The sequence below is a fragment of the Fusarium subglutinans genome, assembly GCF_013396075.1.
Source record: "Fusarium subglutinans strain NRRL 66333 chromosome Unknown NRRL66333_c0000065, whole genome shotgun sequence".
NCBI classification, from domain to species: domain Eukaryota; kingdom Fungi; phylum Ascomycota; class Sordariomycetes; order Hypocreales; family Nectriaceae; genus Fusarium; species Fusarium subglutinans.
The window spans coordinates 137,085-161,196 of record NW_023502128.1 but is presented as its reverse complement, the minus strand read 5'-3'; the positions used below and the strand labels follow the sequence as shown (position 1 = coordinate 161,196).

The following is a 24,112-nucleotide window of genomic DNA, read 5'->3' as shown; positions in this document are numbered from 1 at the left end:
TCACTCCAGCCACAGCGCGAAGCCTACCAGATTACTTACCTGCAGCCTACTTCTCAAAACGAGGCTCTGGACAGAAGCGAAGCTTGATTCTTGCAATAACCTCCAACTCCTACGCTGCTATAGTCCATTTGACCTTTTTCCAATACCGCACTAGCTCTCGTTTACGTGACAAAATGTTTCCGTCACCGAGACCCCTGCCTTCTTACGTCGAGAATGATCGTGAGCGAGATGAAAGGTCGATCGCCACCGCCGACGATATCATGCTTTTGCGCCCAGACGAACACCGCGAAACTCAAACATCTCGGAGCTCGAGTTCAGTCAGGGGTAAGGCTGAGCCTGGAAAACATGGCAGAAAGCTCCCTGAGCCCGCCTTGGTCAAGCGCAGCAGCAACAACTTCTGGAAGTTTTGGGACGCGTACAGGCGTAAACCCTGGAACATGTTTCTTTTGGTCCTCATTGGCACTCTCTTCGCTGTTGGCCATCACCTATTCTACCTTCATCTCAACGGCAGAGAAGCTGTCAACCAATCCTTGATGCTACGCTATGGAACCGCCATCGCATTCTGTGCTAAAGCCAGTCTCGGCACAGCAGTCACTATTGCTTTTCACCAAAGAGCGTGGAGAGTGGTCCGTTTTAAAACTGCCCGTGTTGAGACAATCAATTCTATTTTCACTGCCAATTCGGACATATCCTCTCTCTTTAGCTGGAGCTCTATCCGCAAGAGTAGGGTCGGTACCCTGCTTGCCATTTACTGCTGGATCACTCCTCTTGTTGTCATATTGACCTCTGAAACTCTCTCAGTTGTCTTTGGGGTATTCGAAGAAATAACCCCGTGCCCTTCGGTGCGAACTTTGAATTTCGGGAACGAGGAGAACATATATTGGCGCAACCCTCTAAAGATAAACGACCAGTTTGTGACCTCGGTGTCATTGTGGAATTCGACTATTCCCCCGGGTGAGAGCCCTTCAAACTCCAACCCAGATGGCTTTGACTACTACCATGGCCCTAGCCGGCAGTATGACATGTTCATCAGGACGAAATCGACACTTATGAGCGAATCCATAATCCGCAAGGAAGCAACGGTTGAGATTTGCGGAGTGGGATGGAACTGTTCTTATGTCGTCAACTTTGTTGCTCCTGGCTATAAATGTGAGGAGCTAGCCTATGGAGTAGATTCGGAGGTTAAGAAGCTCGGGAATGCTACAACACCATTCAACACCTCCGTGTTGGCGCCAACGGGAAACCTGACGTACTACGCCGTCAACGACCGAGGCGAGTATCTTAATCCCCAAATGGTGTCTTCTCATCCTGGAGGGAGGCCGACTCACCGCCCTCCATATCCGGACAACTTTGGAGCCTTCAGAACAGAGCCTATCATGTGGATTGGGTACGCAACCGTCGATGATCTTTCGGTCCCTCAGCCATATGTACCAGGCACAGAGGAATACATGAAGGCATATACGCCTGTAATCATTGGGTGCGAGCACTACGAAGTCAACTATACCGTCCAGTTTAACTACACACGTGGTGACAAACTTGTTGAAATTAAGTGGCGGGAATACCTGAGGAAGGTGGTTGATACGACATACATATCTGAGAAAGACCCCGACAAGAGACTAAGGGACCGAACACGTGCTATCCCTGACAACAACTATATATTCCCGAATGACTTCAAAACGTACCGCCGGACGGCAGCCTACCATTCAATCGGCTCTAGGTTGAGGCAGTGCCTCAATGGAACTATGGAGGTACCATATAACCAAGTAAAGTCGGATCTTTTATACACGCGTTTGTTCACGCCGTTGAACTACCTCCCTGTCAAGAATCTTCATCTCGGCATCCAAAAGCTTTATGAGGACATGATCATCTCTATTTTCGAGGAGTCTTCTTTCATGGTTGTCTCGTGGGCCGCTAATGGCAAGCCATCTGGTACTGCCAAGGGAGGTCCTTCAACGGCCTATCCTTGTCGGCGTGAGAGAATAGCTACTTTCTTTCAATACAACATGGCCCAGCTTCTTAGCGTTTATGCTGCAAGTATATTTTTGGCGGGCATTGGTGTATTATTGGGGCTGCAGGCTTATCTTGAGGAGGGGACTATGCGTGATATGAAGCCATCATCTATCATGGAAGCTTCAAGGGCATCGAATCTCCACGTACTAGGAGCGCACGAAGGATCTAATGTCAAAATTGGGTATGGGCTTGTGCATGAAGAGGCTGGTAGGAGTGTAAGAAGCTTTGGGGTCGAAGGGAATGTGCAGCAGTGACGACAACGGGCGGCTAGATGGCTATTCTCTATAGAAGCTGGGCCATCGCGGCTTTGATCAAGCATCAGGACATTTGCTAACCGGACAGAATACTGAACTCCTGTTCTATCCACATTGGCCTGCAAGACGAGAGAATGACTGAGTGGCGAGAAGGACTGATAGACGGAGTCAACAAAGACCTTAGTATTTGGCCTGAGTGTCTATATTACGGATTACCACCACAAGACCAAGCATGACTTCTCCACGAGCTGGCATCTCAACCACCGATATATCTCGAATCGGCAACTCGCAGGCCGCATTTGAGTATTCCCTCAATTGCCTCTTCAAGTTGTGTCGTGCACAAAGTCGGGGATTGGTTTCTAATGAGCAGAGGCATTGCAGTGGTATAAGTCTCGGTGAGCGCGCTCAGTGCCAGCGAGACTTACAGGACCGTGGTACACTTCCTCAGAAACACCCGTTGCCGCAGCCCATTCAAAGACTCAGCTCTATTCCGAACGTGGGCGCGGCTGTGCATCATCTAAAGGAGGTTGTAGGACTCTCACTCGGCTCGAAATGGTCGCGCTGCTCAAGGGTGGGCGGGCTGTTTGACCTGACCCGTGCGATTGAATTGAGGTACAGAACCAAAATACAAGTCCTGAAATCGGCTTTTTATAGCTGTAACTTACTGCGTGAGACTACTGAGGCTACATTGACGCTTACCATCGTTGAGGATAACTACCAATATGCTTATAGCGAGTGTGCAAACGGTTAACAACCATTGCGTCCTCTATGGGACCCCTGCCACATCACCTGTACCTCTGGCCATGGCACTGAGACCTTTTACAAGCCTTATACCTGTTGATTACAGGCATTCGGTCGTTCTTTGCTTCTATACATCGGGCATCCGCTCTTGTTGAATCATGTCGTGGACTGCCGACCTGACTTGTCTACCCATCTGCTCCGCCCGTTTCATCCCAGCACAGTATAGCACGCTTCTGAGAAATATGTTTACTCGATTAATCTTCCAATTGATTGGACAATTCCACTGTCAATTATCAGTCGCATGACCCTCAGCGACTATGAATCCGTCTTCTGGTTGCAAATCGACAACAGTTCCGAATGACTGCATATCCCACAACAACCAGGCAAGAAAACAGTGACTCTTAGATAAGGGTGTCAAAATAAACTCCGCAAAAGTTATCCTAAGCTTAGGCTATATTACCCAAGTCTTTTTGTCATTTGGGATCGAGGTCCTGTGTTTTCTTTCCTCCCGCAGCCAGCAACTCTCAATCTACCGAGGGCTGCCTCCCCGCATATGCATGCATCCCCCCTCTCAGGGTTTATTAGAGTGGGTTGACTGTTGTGCCTCAGAGCGATGTCTCGGCAGCTGCAGCATTGGCTCTAAAGCCGCCCACGGCCCGCGGCCTTGTGTTCCAGCGTATCATATCGAACCACTCCAGAACATTCTTCAAACAAACTGCGCAATACCTCCCGATGGCTTTGAAGACTCCCGAAGTTTGTCAAGAATAGGAACTCGTGTTCAATTGAAGCAAGACGATGAAAGCATCGGTGAGGTCGGTTACTCGGCCGTTAGTGCAGAGGCTTAGACGCATACGATACGAGTACGATGAAACCAATAGACTACTGTCAAACCACAGCAACTAGAAACAAAAGCGTCTCTTTGTTCCATGGTCTCGATCTGCAGTGGCTCTGACAGCTCTCGGGGTTCCGGGAGTGTTTCGGGCAGTCCACGGAGTCCGTGCAACACCAAACTCCGCGGTCCTCAGCGACCGAATATGGAACGACGCGGGGACGAAATCTTATGTAATCATAAATCGGGCTTATGGTCTAGGGGTATGATTTTCCCTTCGCATCTTCAGTCTGGCATGATCAGAAGCAAGATCTCTGGGAAAGGTCCGGGGTTCAATTCCCCGTGAGTCCATGGTTTTTGCTATTCGTGGTAATTCTTTTTGCTGGTTAGGGTTGTGGTTGAAGGATTGACGGTCAGCCTTCAAGCAACGTTGGTGGTGAGGTTGAAGGTTGAGTCAAGACAAGCTTTGGCAAAAAAGGATGTTTGGAGTCAAAGCTCCCAGCACCGAAACGGCGAGTTCAGATGTCTGAACGTTAGCAACAGGGCAACAGATACTGTAAGTAAGCAAAAAGAAACGCAATCAGATGGACTCACGGGGAATTGAACCCCGGACCTTTCCCAAGCGTCGATTTAAAGATGCGAAGGGAAAATCATACCCCTAGACCATAAGCCCTATCATTGGTTGATGATTCGTTAGGGGACAGAGGCTGGAATGCATCTATGATTTGGGTCTGGACAGACACGTTTGCCGCGCTGGATCCAGCAATTGTTATCATAAGAAAACGACAAGACGATTACAGTCTGTGGAATAATTACTCTGTTATTGAACTCCAAATTGGCGAAAATTGTTTAAGCGAAAAGGTCTGGAATATTATGCCGATCGATCGAGATTGGGGATGACCAGAAAAGCAAGTCTCCTTGATGCTACGTAGCACAACAACACAAGTCGCCTAATATCATTTTGTCTTGGAGCGAGTAATGTCTGGCACGCATCAATCACACAACTCCAGTACCAAGTAAAGGAAATACTGATGATTCACGTCATGAACCTAACACTCAAAGGACAGGCACCAAATCTCAAACAATAGCGCAGCATTGATGAGTTGTCCATATATCATCCAGGTATAGGGTGGTTCATCAAACATGGAGATGCCTGCACTCACGGTCTCTGCACAGGAATAATAAGCTTAAAAATTAACAGAATCCTGATTTAAAAAAAAACAGAAAGGGTTCACAAGCCAAGAGATTTATCTACTGTGCAAAGTATATGCCAAGCTGTCCTCTCAGCCTGTGGTTCAGTGTAGATGAAACGGCTGTCCCTTGTCTTTATCTGGAGAAGCTGTGATGTAATTATTGGGGGTAGTAATTTAGTGGCGTTGGCTGGTGGATTACAGATGAAGAGGTACCTTAGAGAGGCTTCTGTGGTACGTATCTGTAATATCACGTTATTTCCATATGAGCACTAAATGTCTGATGCATCAGCAGACTATATTCACAGTCATCATGAATAATGCTTTGTTATATTCCCACGGATATACTCCGTACAGGCCTACTTTTTACCAAAACAGAGGCTCAGAGGATGGATATCGCGGATGTCCCGGCACTAAACGACCCCTGGGCGCCAAACCTTTTTATCGGGGCTGGAGATTACTGGCCATAGCGGCATCAGCTTGTGACGTAGGGCGACCCACTACGGCACGACCTGATTAACGACCTTTACGTAGGAGGTGCCCTACGGCTCAACTACACTTTTCTTGTTTTGAGTGAAAATGGCTGATCTTCACTGACAAGCGGTTAATCAAGGCCTGGGAACTAAACCCGAATTGCTCAGGCTGTGACGACTGACTAATTCCAGCCTCTACCCGTCCAGTTCAGTCAGTATCACTACAAGTTTTGACTTTGTTTTCTCACCTCATCCCGACTCCCTTTTTTATTTTATTTACTCTCTGTCTCTCCCTTTCTACCATGCATCTTCATGGGCATGGCTTCCAATAATAACCGTCTTCAGCCCACGGGCCATCTTAACCCAACGGGCCACTACAACAATCGTCGCTCTCCGAGTCCCTCGTCCTCACGTCCCGTGCCTCCCGATCCCGGAAGTCCAGGCCCCATCGAAGAAACAGCATCGGATTACTTCAACCCGCTGAGCCAAGCGCCCTCAGCGCAGTCGCAGACATCGCTATCGTCGTTCCCGCGCTTCCCATCGCAGACATCCCTCTCGGCATTTCCATCGTATCAAGAATCGTCGTCGAATTATCCTCAGCAGACGAGACGAAGACCGCCGGTCGATCAGGCTAGACAGCCTAGTATCCGCATCCGCCGAAATTCAAACGGGTCGGTTTATTCGAATCATAGTGTGACGAGCCAGTTTGATGGGTTCAGCGATGATGGGAGACCGAGGAGCATCTCGCAGCCTGAGCGCGCGAGGGTCTCGGATGGGCTTGCTCGTCATTCCAGGAGGGTTCCCCAGGTGGCGATGCCGCGACTTACAGAGGAGGGAGGACGGCCGAGTCTGGCTGAGCTAGGGATCAATGATGATCAGTCTGCTCCTTTGTCGCCGACGGGCTCGCTTCCTGAGGAGAACACGAATGGGAGGGGTGGGCTTGGTCGGCTGCGGCGGGCGAGTCGCTTCTTCTGGCCTGGGCATCGTCGGCAATCTGGCGAGGATCAAATGGCTGTGCCTATGGGGCAGCGAGATGACGATCCTCGCGATGATGAATACGAACAGGAACTTGTGGATTGGCTCGATGTCATCGGTAAGAACATACACATTCACGCCATGAACACCATCAAATCTAACAATCACAGACCCCGAAGTCCAAACCCTTTCAACACTAACCAACGTCCAAAACTCCCTCTTCGTTCCCGATCTCGGAAAATGGGTCAACCGTCGACCGACCTACACACTATCCCGACACGATCCCCAAGCAGACTGGGCACGAGGCGCCATTGAGCAGGAACGACGTCGCGAAGCTGCACTGGAAGCACAAGAGACCGCTACGATCCCACCGATTCCAGAAGCCGAAGCAGAAGCAGAAGAAGAGGACCAACGCCATCTTCCGCAGCGAAGCAACACTATCACTTCTCGTCTGACAGACTCGCACTACGCGGCCCTCCCACATGGGACGAACCTCGATGGCTGGACGCCGGAGGAAAAGGCCGAGTTGGATGATCACGTTCGACACATGCTGCACTCTCGCCGTGCGCGCTTCAAGCGTCGCATGAAGGGTTTCGGCCAATACGTCAGACGTCCTCTCGGTTTCCTCGTCACACTCTACGCTACACTCATCACGCTCTTTGGTCTCGCTTGGGTTCTGTTCCTCATCGGCTGGATCTACGTCGGCGAGAAGCAAGTCTATGCAATCCACGTCATTGACAGCGTTCTCGTCGCGCTCTTCGCCGTCATGGGTGACGGTCTCGCGCCCTTCCGAGCCGTCGATACATACCACATGTTCTTCATCTGGCGCTTCTCGCGATTGATCAAGAGAGCTGAGCAGGGAAAGAAGCCGAGGAACAGACTGCAGAAGAAGCGTGTCCCGCCGGGCGTGTCTACGAATCCGGAGCATTCGCACTTGACGGGCCATCAGGCTCGTGCTCTTCTCGAAGCTCAGGACTACAACCCCGAGAGAGATGGAACGGTTGGCACGATCGACAACCAACCTCAACCGCAACCTGAAAGCCCCGAGACTGTCGACTTGGAAGGCGCCAAGTCTAACAGCCCCGATTCAGATATGCCCGCTCTGACGTTTGCTCAGTTCAAGAGCCTGCAGCACCATCAGAAGAAAATGGCCAAGTCGCACAGTTTCTACAAACCCAACGAGACATTCACCCACTTCGCCTTTCCCCAGAAGTACCTTATCGCCATCGTCATCCTCCTAGACTGCCACTCGTGTCTGCAAATATCCCTCGGTGCATGTACCTGGGGCATCGACTACCACACGCGTCCCTTCGCGCTGACCACCGTGATCCTCTGTGTGAGCATAACCTGCAACATCACAGCTGGTCTGCTCATCAGCATCGGCGACCGCAAGACGCGAAAGAAGGACGTGTGGGAGCTACTGGATAGACAAGAGTTGACGCAGGATGCTATAAAGCATATGAAGAAGAAGAAGGAGGAGGAGGAGAAGGAGAAAGAAAAGGAGAGAGGGTCGGATAAGGATGGGGAGTCGAGTAGGGGTGATGGATCGAGTAGTAGGACGTCGAAGGAGTTTAAAAAGTTGGTGAAGCAGAATAGTTAGGGGATGAAGGATGAGGATGGATATATATGGATATGATGATTACGGTTAATAAATAGTTGATACCAGTTTCATTTAAATAGATCACGAACTCGGATACTTACACCACACCCTCAGTCTCTTGTTAGTCTTGATGCATGTCATCGACTATAACCACGTCGACTAAAGACACCCCTATGTCGCTTATAAAGTACCAACCCACTGGGAGTTGACATCTCCGGCAGTTCGGTCCGCTTATCTGTCGATCAGACGATGATGGGCCAATGCGCCTGACTTGGGTAACCGTATCTGATTATTCTCATGCCATGAGAGATCTACGACAATTCTGTTTTTCAAGACCCCGCTTAGTGCTTTGTGGTGCGATGTGTCGTGGAATGGCCTGTGCCTCGGACGAGTGTGGTTCAGTGATATCGTCCAAGTTTTCGGTCACGAGTGACGATGTAAGTGAGTAGGACAATGGAAATATGAGACTGAGTATGGCGTAGTGAAAGCGAGTATGGCAAATTCGGAGTGAGATCACGGCAGAGAAGTGATGTGAATTAGTACCATCTTGTGGTGTTCAATATAGCATTTGTAAATAGTATAATATAGTATAGCATATCGACATCATCATCGACCCTTCAAACATCCTTTTCGTGCTCAACATCTCTCCTTATTCTCTTACATTTTCGTCATCGTAAACCAATTATGAGGAAGCGTTCTGGCCGAAACTTGAAAGCTGGTTGGTGACGACAAGACCAGCGACACTGGCAGAGGTGAGAGTGGCAAGAACACCAGAGATGAGAGCCGAGACAGCAAGCTTGGCGACGTCACCACCGCGAGAGGGGGCGAGCTGGCTGAGGATACCAATCTGGATACCGAGGGAGCCGATGTTGCCGAAGCCACAGAGGGCATAGGTGGCGATGAGCTGGGAGCGGGGGGAAAGACCGTAGAATTCGTTGTTCTCGGGGGAGGGGTTTGTGAGGAGGGAGAAGGCCTTGTACTCGTTCTAGAATGTGTCAGTAACTGATGGGAGAGAGAGAGGAGGGGGAGAAACGTACGGTGATGATCTTCTCGGCAATGAGCTTGGCGACGGGGAGAATATCGCCTGTGCTGTTGGTTCCGTTGGTGCGAGATACACCGAGGAGGAAAGACACGGGGAAGAGAAGGTATCCGAGAATGAGCTGGAGAGTAAGAGGAGTGGGATCGTTGATGTTGAGGTATCGTCCCCACCAGGTCAAGAGACCGTTGATGAAAGCGACCAGAGCAATGATGCAGAGAAGAGAGCAGACAATGGTACCGGCGATCTTGATTCCGAGCCAAGCACCGTTGGCGAAGGCGTGGAGAGCGTTCTCAGCCTTGTGCTCATCATCATCAGGGATGACTACACGACCAGCTGTGAGAGTCTCTTCAGTCTCGGGATATCGCATCTTGGAAATAGCCAGAGAAGCGGGGATGGACATGATGCAGGACGACACGAGAGCTTCACGGTTGAGACCGAGACCAATGTAGCCGACAAGGACAGATCCGGAGATGGTAGCGAAACCACAGGTCATGATCTGGTGAAGCTCGGCCTTGGTCATGTGAGGAACGAAGGGTCGGACAAGCATGGCAGACTCTCCCTGGCCGATGAAGGGAGTAGCAGCAGCGACGACGGCCTCAGCGCCTGAGACTCCGAGACCCCAGAAGACAAAGGTGGCGAACTTGACAATGAACCACTGGATGAAGCCGATGTAGTAGAGGACCTGGACGAGGGAGATGAAGAAGATGATGGCGGGGATGACGCCGAAGAAGAAGTTGCCGGTGTTGGCGACGTCGTCGCTGGTCAGGAAGGCAACACCAGCCTTGGCGAAGCCCAGAAGATCAGCGGCGCGGTCGGCGATGAAGCGGAAGATGTCGTATCCAACAGAGGTTCGCAGGACGAACAGACCGATGACATACTGCGTGAGCATGCCGCCGATGACAGTGCGCCAGTTGATGCGCTTGCGGTCCTTGCTAGTAGCCCAGAGGATGAACAAAAACACAGCCATGCCGAAAAGACTCACGGCGCGGTTCTCACGGGTGTTGTCAGCGACCTCCTCCGAGACAAAGGCGCCGATGAGAATAGCAGCTACAGTGACGGTAGCGCCAGCGAGAGTGCGCAGGTGGGCGGGGATGAGGTCGTAGATCCTGACGGCGGTGTTGAGCCAGACCTTCTTGATGACGTTGGAGACATGGCGACTGGGGACGTGGAAGAAGATCAGACGCAGGGTGATGGCGAGCCACAAGAGGAAGGGAACAACCCAGTTCTTGTCGTTGCGGTGCAGCACGAGAGAAGCGATCCACCAGCCGGTGAAGAGGCAGAAGAGGATGAGGTGGATTATAGGGCGGCGGTAGCGATATACAGGGCCGAGACGCCTGCGCCAGCCGACGACAGCGGGGCCGTCGCTGTGGGAGTTTGCGCGGGCGGACTCGTCGACGACGCCTGCTTCGTGCTTCTCGTGGTCGCTGTAGTCAGGGGGAGTGTGCGCGCCAGTCTTTTCCTTTTCCTTCTCCTTCTCAGTGAGGTCGTGGGAGTGGCGCTGAGGAGGGACTACACTGGGTGCGTCTGTGGTGCCGGTTGTGTAGACGGGATCATCGTGGCCGGGGGCGTCGACGCGGGGAGAGTGGTGATGATGTTGGTGGTGGTGTTGGTGGGAGGGCTCGAGAGCTGGGTCGGGATTATGGTGGATGTTTGAGTCTGCCATTTTGACTGTCTCTCACACTAACAATTGGGGTATATAAAAACAGAAGGGTATAGAAATTAGAGGTGAGACCTCGGAGCTTCAACAGCTTGAGCAGTGAAGCACAAGAGAAGAGGCAAGAGAGGACCCTTGAGGAAACAAGGGCTTTTGTTCAGCAAAAAGTCTAGCTAGCCCTCAAAACTGGAGACTTGAGACTGGAGTCAGACGATGGAGCAACTGAACTGAACTGAACTGAACTGACAGAAGAGACGATCTTCGTGGGTCGACAATTTTTTTTAATCTGGGGATTTCTTGACTTTTTTAACCCAGCTTTTTTTTTTGCCTCCAGCTCCGGGACGGGGAGTGTTACACCAGAGTCTAGAGGGGTGTGCCATGTCGATTCATTATCTATGGAGGGATGTATGTAGATTGGATTGGATTGGATTGGCCTGTTGGTTCAATTAAACCCCAGACTAAAATAAGGACTTGAGCCAATGTTTGTTCAGACGACGATCTTTTTTGAGGAGGTGAGCACGAGGACAAGAACAAGGATGCCATGTCAAGGCAAGGGAAAGGATCTGAACTGTGAGCTTATCAGTTGGGGTCCATATATTTCGGAGATGCCTTCGAGGGCCTTGCACCAAGTAAGTATCTTTTGTGTTCCAGATCGGAAGAATAGCGATACACTGCAGGTATTGTAGCAGTGACCGTGACACAGTATCACCTCTGCTTACTGAATAGTACTCGTCCTCATCCTCTGTATTCTCCATGTATTCTGTAGGTACTAATCTTGATGCTCTGTATCTGTAACTGCTCTGCCGAGTCTGCCCTGTAGTCGCCACCCCCGGCCTAAACCTCGGCGTGTACTATCCCTAATCTAGAAGGTTGCTGGAACGTTTGCAAAAGCTCAGGTTCGTCTTCTCCACTGACGTAGTCTCCACAAACGGAGAAATCGCTCGTTAATGGCATAGCTCGGAGGTCCCTTTGCCCACCACTTGCTCACTCATTGGCCAATAGCTCTTGGTTGTCGATTCATTGGGAGGGAACTTGTGTAGCTTGGCTCTCTCTCGGTCGCCATTTGCATCTCGTTCCCCCGGGGGCATTCACTGATACAGACTGGCCTGTTCCCTATCTATTACTCTGACACAAGATACTGTAGATAAGAATCTGTGCTGATATCTTTTGTAGATGTCTAGACCTGTTTCTTGTCTGAATCTCCGATCCCCTCTCCACTTGATACAGGAAAAGCCACACCCGTTCTTTAATGTTTAATCCAAATTCAGCCTTTTTACCTTTCGACCCCGAAATGGCACTATCACTCTTTAGGTAGGTCATTCTGCTCTTGGCTTACACCTACATACATACAGCTTCAAAGAGCCGCCGCCTCGTTATGTAACAACAACAACCACTCATCTCCTCCTCTTGTCACTAACCCCCAGCTTGTCTTGCTTGAGCTTATCGACATGCATAACTAGACAGGGATGAATGATAGCCTACCTTACTTTCCCCAGCTTCAGCTAACGGGCCCCCTCCCCTGCCCTCCCCTCCCCTTCACACCATCCGAGGCTGGGGGGGATAGCCTATTATCTGCAAATAATAGCACGGTAAGCACAGTCGCACACACACACATGTCAGCCTGAAAAGAGATAGACATGGATAACTCATTCGTCTCCTTCCGTGAAAGATATAGTCGTTTTGCATGTCACTGTGATTGTCGGCCATCTCCGTCGATATCTCGGTCTGGCCCGCCCGTCAGCCTCTATCAAGACGACTAGACCGTTGTCTTGGGTTGACACTGACACTGACACTGACACTTCCCCTCAATTTCGAGAGTGCATGCATTGTCCATCTGGATCTACTCATTTCATCTTCGTTAATCTGCTAATCGCTTCGTTCTTGACTCCATATCTACATCACATGTCTCTTTTGTCCTTGCCTTATATGGCATCTCCCTATCTCCCCTCCTCTCTTCTCCTCTCTCTTCCATCCCAAGTTTGCCGAGCTGCCCTCGCATGTGAGATCACGATGACCTCTTTTTGACTTTGGCTTCACTGATAACAGGCTATCCCACTCTCACTCCCGAGTGTCGCCCCAACCTTAACTCCGCCGATTCATTACAACAGAGCTCAAATAACCGTAAACGATAGCATCGCCTCCGTCTCTCATGACACCGCTTCTCTCGCGTTTGCATTCGGTTCGTCGGTCCCCGTCTGGCCGATGAGCCATTACTAAGCGCAGCCGAGAGAGCGACAGCCCGGCCTCATTTACGGTTATCTCGGTCGCTACAACTCGTGTAATCAAGCTTGATCTGTCGCGCCGGGTCATGCCGCATGTTTCCAACAAGACACTCGCGTCTCGGGTCGCTATTCATTCTGTCTTCCGTGTAGACGATGGGCTTCGAAAGGCTGAGACAGACTTCTATGGTTTCTGTCACGATGCGTTGCAATCCCAAGCCGTGATGGAATTGAGTGTAGTCACCATTGGTCCTCTTAGACATTTGATCCGTCACAGTTGTAAATATCGCGATGCTTCATTCATGTACCTCGTGTTCTTATTAAATACAATCTATCAATACTCCAAACTCCATCGCACTACTGCCTATTACACCAGAACAACCCTCGTACAATATCCTCCTTTTACTCTCCACTTCTAAACCTCCTATTAAACTCTTCAACCGCAACCCCGATCATCTTGTACAAGAATCCCCTCTCGCTGCCCTCGCCAATAGGAATAAACGGCCCATTCACTCCTCCTCTCAAAGCCAAGCTGACACCCGTCCGCTCCTTTGCGATAGTCTGAACATCTTTCAGAGGCACGTCCCACTCGCTTGTCAGACGTCGCGATCGGATCAGCAAGATCCGAGCATATGTAATCATGACGACCATATCTTCCTTGGGTAGCTCAAGATGTCCAATGTACTGCTCGTCGAAGTATCGCCCATTGTCAACTTGCTTCAGCCAGTATTGGCCGAGAGCTTCCCGCGGGTTGTAAGGGCGCACGATGCCATCTTGTGGAATGTATCGTGGGTATCGTGTGCGATCCAATTCTTGACCGTCAAACACTGTTGTAGTATTGCGAATTCCCTCACTGACATTGCTTGCCATGTCAAGCACACCAACCGCCGGCTTGGTAGCCAGTCCAATCATGCCCTTGCCGACACCCTTGAAGAAACCCAGAGCACCCTCCTGTTCGGCGCCCTCTAGAGGCTTGCGTGCAAGGCCACCGACGCCCGATGCGACACTTGTGATAAAGCTGTTCGCGCCAGCAGTCACACCGTACAAGGCGTGCTTCGGCCTGTTGCGAGCCCTTGTGATACGACGGCGGTCCTGGAATTGCTTGTCCAGTGACGCTGCTGCAAGTCCCTTGCTGAGACTGCCTGTAAACTTGGAGAAACTGTCACTGAAGCCAAATACCGTCTTCTTGGCAAACGAAGCCGCTCCCTTGGCGATGCCCAGGCCAAACTCTTCTGGCTTATCCGACAGGATCAAGCCCTGGTACGGTTCGTAGAACACATCTGTCACACCCGACGAGATACTGTTGAACAGACCCACAGGGTTTCCGAGGAAATCGGCAGATCCCAGAATCTTGTGGATCTGATACATGACCTCCTGACTGTAGTGGCTGGAGAAATTCTGAATAAGTACCGCTGTAGTCACTCTCACGTTGTCCAGAATAAGCGCATTGAACCGAAGTGGTGCATCGTTGACGTTTCCGACTGCCATGGTCATGACGTTGAGGAAGAACATGATGGGGTTGCGCGATGATGTCTTGTCCTCAGCATTGACACGCTCTGTGCGCATGAAACTCAAGTTAAGCTGCATGGGTTGGATGTTGAGAACCTCAAAGTAGATATCTTGACCAGCTGGCTGGCCTGATGGCTCAGGAATGTCAAGATCCTCGTCGCATAGCTTGCCAGAATCTTGAACATCTGTCCAGCTGGCACCAGGCACGTTTGTGAAGTCAAGAAGAGCAAACACAAAGTCCTCGTCCAGATCAATGGTCATTTCCTGCAGCAGAATGGTCGCGTACTTGACATACAGCACACCATACGAATCATCCTTGACACGGCTGACCATAGCGTGCAGCGATGGATGAGCCTCCACCTCCTGCGCCTTCTTTGGCACAACACTGGGGTAAAGGACCATAGGGAAAATGCCACCGTACAATTGATTGTCGATCTGGATCCACTTGATAGCCATCGAGATTGTCTGGATCAAAGGTGAGTCACTGTATCGTAATTGAACATCGCGGAAGGTCAGGTAGGCAAGCTCCTTCATTTGAGCGTTCACCAGAGAGACGCCAATACCGGCCAGCTTGAGCTGCGCGCGGAATGTAGCGCCTGTATCTTGATCCTTGACCTCAAAAGCCTCGGGGCCGGTATTGGTCCTAGCCAATGCCTTGGGCTTGTACATACTCTTGCTAGCTCTGAAATTGCTGAGAATCAGGGTTTGCTTCGGTCCATCGGCTGCAACGTTGATATCGACAATCTTAGGAGCTCCAGACGAAGTGTGGAACTTCATCGGAATCTGGTTGCCGATCTCAGCCAGCTTGACATGGCGCTCCTTGCCATTTGCAGAGATGATGATCTCGCGGAACTTGGCAGCAGGGAAATCCCAAGCATATGGCATGATGCTGCGAGGCGGGAGACGATATCTTATCAGGCGCCATCCGCTGCGGTCCTCATCGCCGTCTTCGTCAACATTGGGATTGGCTTGCCAGAACATGAATTCAACATCACTCTCGTTGCGCATCGAGTATGGCCAGTTCTTCTTCTCCATGCTGAGGTTCAGGAAGACCGTTGAGTTCTCCATCAGAACCTCGACCTTGACAAGGTTCTGTCGCTGTCCAGCCTTGGCGATCTTGACATAAGTTGTGCCAATGTCCGCAATATTGAAAGGAGATGTCCATTGGTTGTTGACGCCAGGGTAGCAGAGACACAATTGCTTAACCTTCGACTTTTGCATGAAGTGCAAAGGCTGCAGGGCGCCATCGCCAAGAGTGAGATAGCCAGAGGAGCTGGATTCTCGAACAAGAATTTCTCCATCCATCTTGTTGTGCAGAACAAATCGAGGAGCAATTGTAACAACCTTGGTGAGCTTGTATTTGCCTTCACCAGATTCGACGGTAACGCCCACGTGAATCTCCTTATCCTTGGTCGCCGAGTTCAGCACAACCTCAGTGGTACTGCCAATAGCATCGAAACTTTGAGGCTTGCTCCATTCCGAGTCGGCAATCTTGAGAAGAGCTCGGTTTCGATGGTCATCATTTCCATACGAAAACATAAAAGGTAGAGCCTTCGGCCGTTCTCGATCAGATGTATCCATAAGAGGGAATTGACCCGCAGCTGGCTTAGCTTGTTGTAAGAAGCTCTTTGCGCGGACTTGAACGTCGACGCCAGTCTTGTTCAACACGACGTACGGGCTGAACACTGTGATCTTGGAAGCACCTCCACTGTTGGGGATCTTGAAGTGATGTAGTGAGAGATGCAGCGGCAATCCCTTGTCATCCTTGACAACGAGTTTATACTCCTTGCGGAACTCTTCATTCGTGCCTGAGTTGATGATAGCAAATTCGCTTGCCTTAAACACTGTATCTTGCATGTCGACGCTGAGGAGCAGAAGGTGTGAAAGCTCAACAACGTGAACGGGACTGACACCTCCCTTCCTCAAGAAGTTGGTCCAATCTTTCTTAGTGTTCTTATCATAAATACGATACTTGAAATCATACGGAAGCAGATTCTCAAGCGTGACTGGTGCTGAGAGCTTGACCTTCATGTACGGGTATTGTCTGCATTTGTCAGTATTATTACATATGCTGGGATAGGAAAACTCACTTGGTCAATGGGTTGCCCTTGTCGAAACGGGCATGGACCTGGAAGTAGAATGGATCGCCATTCTCTCCCTTACACACGACCTGCTTTGTAGGTCTCTTGAGCAAGTCTCTCCAGAACAGATGGTCGGTACTCCACTGATAGCCGAAGCCACCATCAGGTCGGACAATCACTTGCTTCTCAAAAACGGCGCCGACAGGAGCGGGTCGAGCGGCACCAGGTGCGATCTTCTCAATCTTGAGTAGATGACCCTCCTGTACATCAAAGATACCGAGTTCGACTGGTATCTGTGTGGCATTTTCCACAAGAAGTGGGGATCTGAAGGTCACATACTTGATGTTATCGGTGCCCAACTCGACCTCAACACAGAGACGATGTAGAACATCAGCCTTGGGTCGGAGACCATACAGGTATTCTCCTTCTCGGTTGATTCTCACATTCTTAACAGGATCGAAACCGCTGCCATCCAACTGAACAGAGACGTAATTCTGGTTCGATTCGGTGAGAAGGTTCTCACGCATCTTCTCCCAATGCTCAAAACTCCAGGGGGCTTCCTTGCCATCCTCCAAGCGGAGATTGATAGGCTCATCGCTGGTAGGACTCTTAGAGTGCACAACAACATCAAAGCCAGTGTAGTTTCGGATGCGGTACGGTGCTTCAACACCACGTGGCTTGTCCAGCACATCCTCGGCGGATGTAAGGAACTGGAATGACTTGGAAGCCAGAGCAATTGAAGCAGTGGTAACGGTCACATCAAAGACCTTCTTGGAAGCAACGTCGACAGACAGAAGTCCCGAAATAGGGTCCTTTGCTACACCGAAGCCAACTTGCCATGGCTCGAGAAGAGGTTCCCAGCTAGACTTGGCAAAGTTGTAAACATTGGAGTACAGGTCAATGGCAGTCTCGGCTTTGAGGTTCGACGACCAATTCTCAGCTGAAGCAGTGAAGTTTTTGATACCCAAGTCAAGGATTGGAAGTTCGTGGACGTCGCCAATGAGGACAACACGGACGCCGTCCACAGTCGCTGACAACGTCTCGTAGTTCTTTTGGGCAACCTGCTCTGGAGACTTGCCCTTGTTATCGGCATGGGTAACGGCGTGAGAGGTTGCTGTCACCTTGCTTCGTCCAGCAATGGTAGACTGGCCTCGCCCACTAGCAGATCGTTGCTTCATTCCAGCGTGGCGAAGTTCTCTTGCTTTCTGCTCAGCAGGAGTCTCCTTAACTTGTTTAGGCTCGTTGCCAGACAATTCGCCCGCTTTGGTCACAATCTGAAGAACAAGGAGGATATCGCGTAGTGACAGTCGCAAGACAAGTGGTTCAATGTCTACATGGATGTCAGTAGCTTGAGGCTTGGAGTTATCCATGCTCAATTGGACTGAAAAGTCATCAATGATACGAAGACGGGATGTCTCGAACTTGTCCATTCTACACAAGAACATGCCGATTTCAGAAATTTGGAAAGTCAAGGCATGCTGTTGTGAGAGAAGCATCTGTCTAATGGATAGGACAATCGCCTCGGAGCTTGATGTCAAGGGGTTGGCGATCAGAATGACTTGTGCGTCAACGAGATTGACGCGGAAAGCAATGCTCATCGCGGACTCCTTCTTCTCTTGTTTTTGAGTGACCTCTTCGCTCCGTTGTCGCGAGATTTGCGACCGTGGACGCGAGGCGTTACCGGCATAAGAGACTTGCATGGACTCGGTGTCGGATTCGTCAGGCGTCGTCTCAGCAATGCTCTCGTCATCCATTGGGCTGCCCTCATCAACTGTCAACGCCTCCATGGCAAATTTCTGGAGAGCGAAAAGATAGTCGAGCGCAAAGATCACTCGTGGACTGTCGATTGTAGCCATGGCGATTAAGCTCTTTTCCTTACCGCCCGACATTGTGACGCTGGCCATCAGTTGTTGAACGTCCTTGTTCATCGATGACATGATACGACGAAATTTGTTCGTCTCGCGTGGCCGACTATCATAGATCGTGAAAGATCGGATAAGCAGCTCTGCCTCAAGCGAACCGTCGGAGAGCATCCTCGTCTTGACCTTTGTGTCATCAAGCGAGAATCGAGATAGGCTGGACCTCGCAATGTCGTGGACAGGCTCATTCTCAGGCGCATTGATCATTTCGAGACCAATGGTGTTGACTCGGAAAACAAGGTCAAGTTTAGTCCATTCTTTGTCGATGGAGCCAAGCTCGGGCCCAAGATCAATCAGACTCTGGTCTTCGCCAGACTTGTCGTCGCTGTTAATTGTGCGAGCGCGCTGTAGAGTTTCCTCGTCAACTGCCTTGGCAGCCTCTTCCTCATTGTCGTTACCTTCGCCGGCAAATGCTGCAGGCACAGACTTGGAGATCTCGAGAAGGAACTTGACTTGGTACTGAGTGAGTCGTAGATTGAAGTCAGACATCGTTCCTTCTATTTCAGTCTCTGGCCTTTTGACACCAGACTTGTGCTCAGCATATGTAATGTTGAATCCAAGATCGACATGGTCGATCATCTCGAGCTCCTCTGAGTCTCCGCCAGCGTAATGGAAGTCGGAAGTGAGCTTGATGTTTCGAATACCAGCAGACAGCTTCATGGCAATATCTGAGTTCTCGCTGTCGTCCAGAGGGGTGAATTTGTTCTGAGCGTAGATCTCACCAAGGTAAGCAGTGACGACATCTCTCTCAGTCTGACCTGGCTGTTGCACTCGAGGGAAGACAACGATGGGAGTGTTGACAACAACATCAAACTTGAAGCGGCTTGGGCTCTGTTGCAGCTGATTGGCCTGGTTCATAGCAGCTTGGCGCGCAGCATTGAAAAGAGCCTGCATCTTGCCAAACTTGACCAAGAAGTCAATGATCTTGCGGAATGGCTCCTCCACAAAGTTCACCTTGACGGAACCAGCACGGAGGAAGACAGAGCTGTCATATCCTGGGTACGCCTTGAGGTTGGAAGAGTCGAAAGTCTCGTAGCGGAAGTCTGCCAAATCATCTCCTTGGATGGTCACGAGCTTTCGAAGATGTGAATCCTCTGAGACGCCGAGATTAACGTCATCAACGAGTGAAAGATCACCAAGTCGAGCTGAGATACGCATGGTCTTGCCTCGGAGGAAGATACCAGCGTCAGCCTTGTTGAAGGAGAGTGTAGCAAGCCGAATGCCATCATTATTGAGGATCAGTCTGATACTCTTCAAGTCAACCTTGACACGAATAGATCCTGTGTTGGAGTTTACTGAGGGTGCGTTGACGACCGCTACAGCAGTATCAACGCTTTCCGAATCGTCATCATCATCCAGTATAGCCTTGCTATTGTTCGACTCGTCCTCGTTATTTGTAAATGTGATGAGGATAAAGTCCAATAGCGTTAGCAGTGTCTTTCGGGTAACAACCAAGTTGATTGTGGATATGACAGCGTTGATATTGGTCTCTACGCCCTCATACACAGGCATGAACTCTGGAGACAAGGGGTTGACCTTGACAAACTTGACGTGAACCAAGCTGCGGCCCTCTTTGAGATCCTCACTATCCCCAGACGATATTATCGACTTGAATTCAGCAGACGGGTTGTCCACAAAATCATCGACAGTGACCGAGCCAAGTGAAACATCGGCTACCATGTCGAAAGGTCTGGTGTAGAACTCGAGGTCAAATCTCTCGGCCACCAATTCAACAAGCAACGCATCAGGCTTTTGTCCATCAGGGTCACTTCGGTAAAGTGAACCCTTGAGGGTATCAACCTTGAACTTGAACTCAAAAATACGTTGCTGAACTCGGAGTTGCTCAGCGTCACCTCCATCTGGGGCATCTTCAAAGTCATCGTCGTCTTCATCCATATCATCAAGCACGACAGCGGTTTCCGATTGCATAAAGGGGAAAGGTGTGGACTGCCTTCGCTCACGCTGAGACTTTCTTCGTGACCGGTTGGATGAGTTGCTCTTAAGACGGGGACGAGATGGCTCCTTGCGTTCCTCCAATCTTGGGGCAGGTCCGCCAAACTTGGGGATAGCCACATCAATAACCTTCATGAGATTCTTATACTTGGTGTCGGAGACGGTGGCGTGAAGCATTGGCAGATGCCCTGAGACCTTGAACTTGGTCAAATTGGGAGCCTTTGGTAGGATGGATGTCTCGACAACAAAGTCCACATTGATCCGCTCCACAACATGGAGATGAGCTTCATCTGTCTTCTCAACCAACTGAGCTTTGGTGTCCTCAACTGAGGGTCCGATGAGGACTTGGGTCGATGTCAGCTTGACAATGAACTTGTCGTACATGACGGACTCGAGTCGCTTGAGATCTTCGTCGCTGTATGCCTGCTTTTGTTTCGACTGGATCTCCTTCATTGTACTTTGGTCTACCAATTCACTGTTGACGTGGATGTGACCAGCATCTACAATCAAGCATGTAGAATTCTCAGTGGTGATGCTGACAGGCACGATGATAAGAGGTGCTTGGAGATCCAACTCAGCATTGATCGTCTTGTGCTCCTCCAAGGCGAACTCAAGACCCGCTCGAGTCTGCTCACGAATGCTCTCAACGGTCGCACCAGCACTCTCCATGAGGGCGGTAATAGACTCCATGTGACGCTCAGGAGGTCTGAAGAAGTCGGCGATGCCAACAACAAAGTTGGGGTTCCAAATAACCTCAAGGGGCTTCATTTTTCCGACGACAGCAATATCACCCTCACGCTCGATAGGGTTCTGCTCAAACTCAAACTGGAAGAAGGGGTCTTCCTCTGGCTGCTCGAGTTCGGCCAACGACAGTCGCTTACGCTGCTTGTCAGTCGGTGCATCCTTGACTCGGACAATCTCAGGGTAGACTGAGTCTGGTGTCGTGCCATCGTTGACACGAAGGCCACCAAGGCTGACATTAGCAAGAACTGAATCCTTTCTCTGTAGCATCTTGGCTTTGAAGACATCAAAGTGCAGACTGAGAAGATCTGCTGCATGGTCGTGAGGACTCTTCTTGAGTGTAAAGCTACCTGTGCTCAGGGACGTCTCGATGCACATCTTGATAGCCTCACGAGGAACATCGACTTCATCGGCGATGGCGTTCTTTTCGTCCCAGTCGATGGCCTCGTAGAGCTCCTGTCGCTGCTCCTCGGTCATTTGTATGTTCTCTTCATTCTGTTCAATCTTCTCTTGAGGCTTCGAACCCCACACCCACGAGATCCAGCCTTGTTGTTGCTGTTGCTGTTGTTGTGGCTGGTTTTTGAGAGCCTCTGCGTTCTCTTTCTTAAGCTGGTTGCGGGCCAAAGATCGCCAGAATCGCAGATCCTCGTACGTAAGCTTCCACTCGAGAGCATTGATCTCATCAGTTTCCTCAGGAGACATCTGATGGCCTTGTTTTCTCTTCTTGAACAGCTCGATGTATCGTTTTCGATCGTCTCGTCGCTCGCGGAAGTAGTCCCATGACCATTTGCGGTTGCGTTCGTGAATCTTTGACAACACAGCGTTACCTGCAAACTCGAGCCAAGCGCGGGGATCTTCCTTAGGTCGGACATTCTTTGGCTGTAGGCGTTTGTATTCTTGATGTCGAATGAAGTAATGGAACAAATCGACCATCATCAAAGCGTCTCGATATTGATCATCATCCAGGACAAGACCAATCTCTTCGAAAAGCAAGTTGGCCTTGAACTTGGGTACCTTGATATCTCCCGACTTGTCGAGCTCGATCTTTGCTTGGCCATTGACGGGCCTGAGGATGAACTGATGGTTTGCATTCTCTTGCGCGTCTTTTCCAATCATTTCTCTGAACTTGGCTACCATTTCATCATGTGGCATTAATTCCTCTGAAGAGGTTGAAGCTTCTCGGCCAGTTCCGAGAAGAGTGGAATCGGTATTCCAGTACACAGCCAAAGCACCCAAGGTAGCCAGCTTGTGAGTGACTGTGTTAGAGTCCTGGATGAAAGTAGGCTTCCACTGACCGTCAGTACTGACGGCACTGAACTCCTCGAGAGTGACACCGAGGGCGAATGGGTGGCCTGGTGCTGAGATGGAGTCTTCGTATCGAATGTGTATGTTCTTGACCGTGACTTGAAGATTGTCTACGATCTTGGTCACCAGACTTTGTGTAAAGCTCTGGCTCTTCTTCTGCTCCTCCTGACTTAAGCCTTCCTGGTTCCTCTCCTTGAGCAACTCGGCACTGTCAAGCTTCTCCATCTTGAGGCGCTGTTTCCTGCGATCTTCCTCGTCCTGATCGTACTCAGCCTCTTCCTTCGGGCTGGCAAGAAGAAAGACATCCTGAATAAAGACCTTGACAGGTGCACCGCGCAGGTTTGACCAGGGAATGACGAGGGTAAGCTCGCCGAGGTGACCCTCCATGACATTTATAGGAAGCTTGAGCTGGTCGAGTGCCTCGCGGCGCAGCTCGAGGTTGCGGAGCTTAACATCGCCGGACCAGATACCGACTTTCAACTGGGCTGGGTCGAAGTTCTTAACATACATGCCCAGGAACCGGTTAAGCAGGCCAGCGACGAGACCTTCGAGCATTCTGGCAGTGTTGTGGCCGTAACCCGGGCCGGGGAGGGAAAGGTAGGGTTCGTGTTATTTGATTTATCGAGGACTCATCTGCCGGCGTGTGGTTGTTGACACGGGTGCCATGCGAGGCTCGATCGGTGAAGCGACTGCTACCCTCGGGCGTGAACGTGAGGTATAGGACTTTGTAGAGCGGGGTTACACTCGAGGCAGTATCGTAGGTATTTCCCCTTGAGGCTTTGTGTGGGAATAGAGGGGAAAAGCGGGATTCGGTGGGTGAGGGTATTATCGATTATGCCTCTCGAGTATCAAAGATGGACGAAACTCGGTGATGGAGGAGATATTGAAAAGGTGGGTTTCGTGTCGGGTTGTGAGTGAGTGAGTGACGCAGCTGGGCCCGGAGCAAAAGTGGGAAGCAGCGGTTTTGGGGAATGGTGTGGCGTGTATGACGATGCTGTCAGAGGTACTTGTTGTTTGGTGAAGATTCTGGTAGAGGAGCAAGTACCGAATTGGCTTCGAACTGATGGTGGCTTTATTTTTTACGTTCCAACGTGGTCAGGTACCTACCGTAAATTTTAGAGCTGCTAATAGCTGGACCTAGCCCTGGAGCACATCAAAGCACAGGACACTTTTGGTGGGGCATCATGGAAGATCTTCTGGACAATGACTTGGCAGAGTTAATCTGTAAAACATCATGACTCTTTATCGATATCAACAATACGATAGAAGGTTCAGCTATCTGTGCATTCCCTCTTCTCATCATTGCCGACTTCAGTAACCATTCTCGCTTTCAAGGTCTAGGTCTGATTGGTCTTCATATCAATGGCTGCCCACCTGAGCGAGGTCTAGAGCTATTCCACCAAAATACAACTCTCATGACGTCACGACATAGCTTCACATCCATCGCGATGATGTAGGCGTGACAACAAAAACAGAACAAACTGGTACATCCATGAACGGCTTGGTCTCCTTTTCCGGGCCGGACGGGACTGTCTCTACGTGTGACAAGCAGAAATTCTATTTCCCCAATTTCCAGTTCCAGTGCCAGGTACAATTACTAAGGAAACCGTAGCAAACAAG

The 24,112-nt window shown here is 50.4% G+C and overlaps 4 protein-coding genes across 4 annotated transcripts; 2 read left to right on the top strand and 2 right to left on the bottom strand.

Annotated features, from left to right (window-relative positions):
* Nucleotides 1-173: 173 nt before the first annotated feature.
* Nucleotides 174-2,264, top strand: FSUBG_6310 (uncharacterized protein; the record flags this gene model as incomplete). The annotated part of the gene is made up of 1 exon (XM_036684496.1): nt 174-2,264. The coding sequence occupies one exon, from the start codon at nt 174-176 to the stop codon at nt 2,262-2,264; it is 2,091 nt and encodes a 696-aa protein (XP_036538182.1).
* Nucleotides 2,265-5,809: 3,545 nt separating this feature from the next.
* FSUBG_6309 (AHMP1-like protein) lies at nt 5,810-8,072 on the top strand (the record flags this gene model as incomplete). Its single annotated transcript, XM_036684494.1, has 2 exons — nt 5,810-6,590; nt 6,643-8,072. 2 exons carry the CDS (start codon nt 5,810-5,812, stop codon nt 8,070-8,072), a joined length of 2,211 nt encoding a protein of 736 aa, XP_036538181.1.
* A 682-nt stretch (nt 8,073-8,754) lies between these two features.
* FSUBG_6308 (CNT family concentrative nucleoside transporter) lies at nt 8,755-10,774 on the bottom strand (the record flags this gene model as incomplete). The annotated part of the gene is made up of 2 exons (XM_036684493.1): nt 8,755-9,057; nt 9,110-10,774. 2 exons carry the CDS (start codon nt 10,772-10,774, stop codon nt 8,755-8,757), a joined length of 1,968 nt encoding a protein of 655 aa, XP_036538180.1.
* Nucleotides 10,775-13,386: 2,612 nt separating this feature from the next.
* FSUBG_6307 (uncharacterized protein) lies at nt 13,387-23,047 on the bottom strand (the record flags this gene model as incomplete). The annotated part of the gene is made up of 2 exons (XM_036684492.1): nt 13,387-16,537; nt 16,584-23,047. 2 exons carry the CDS (start codon nt 23,045-23,047, stop codon nt 13,387-13,389), a joined length of 9,615 nt encoding a protein of 3,204 aa, XP_036538179.1.
* Nucleotides 23,048-24,112: the final 1,065 nt, after the last annotated feature.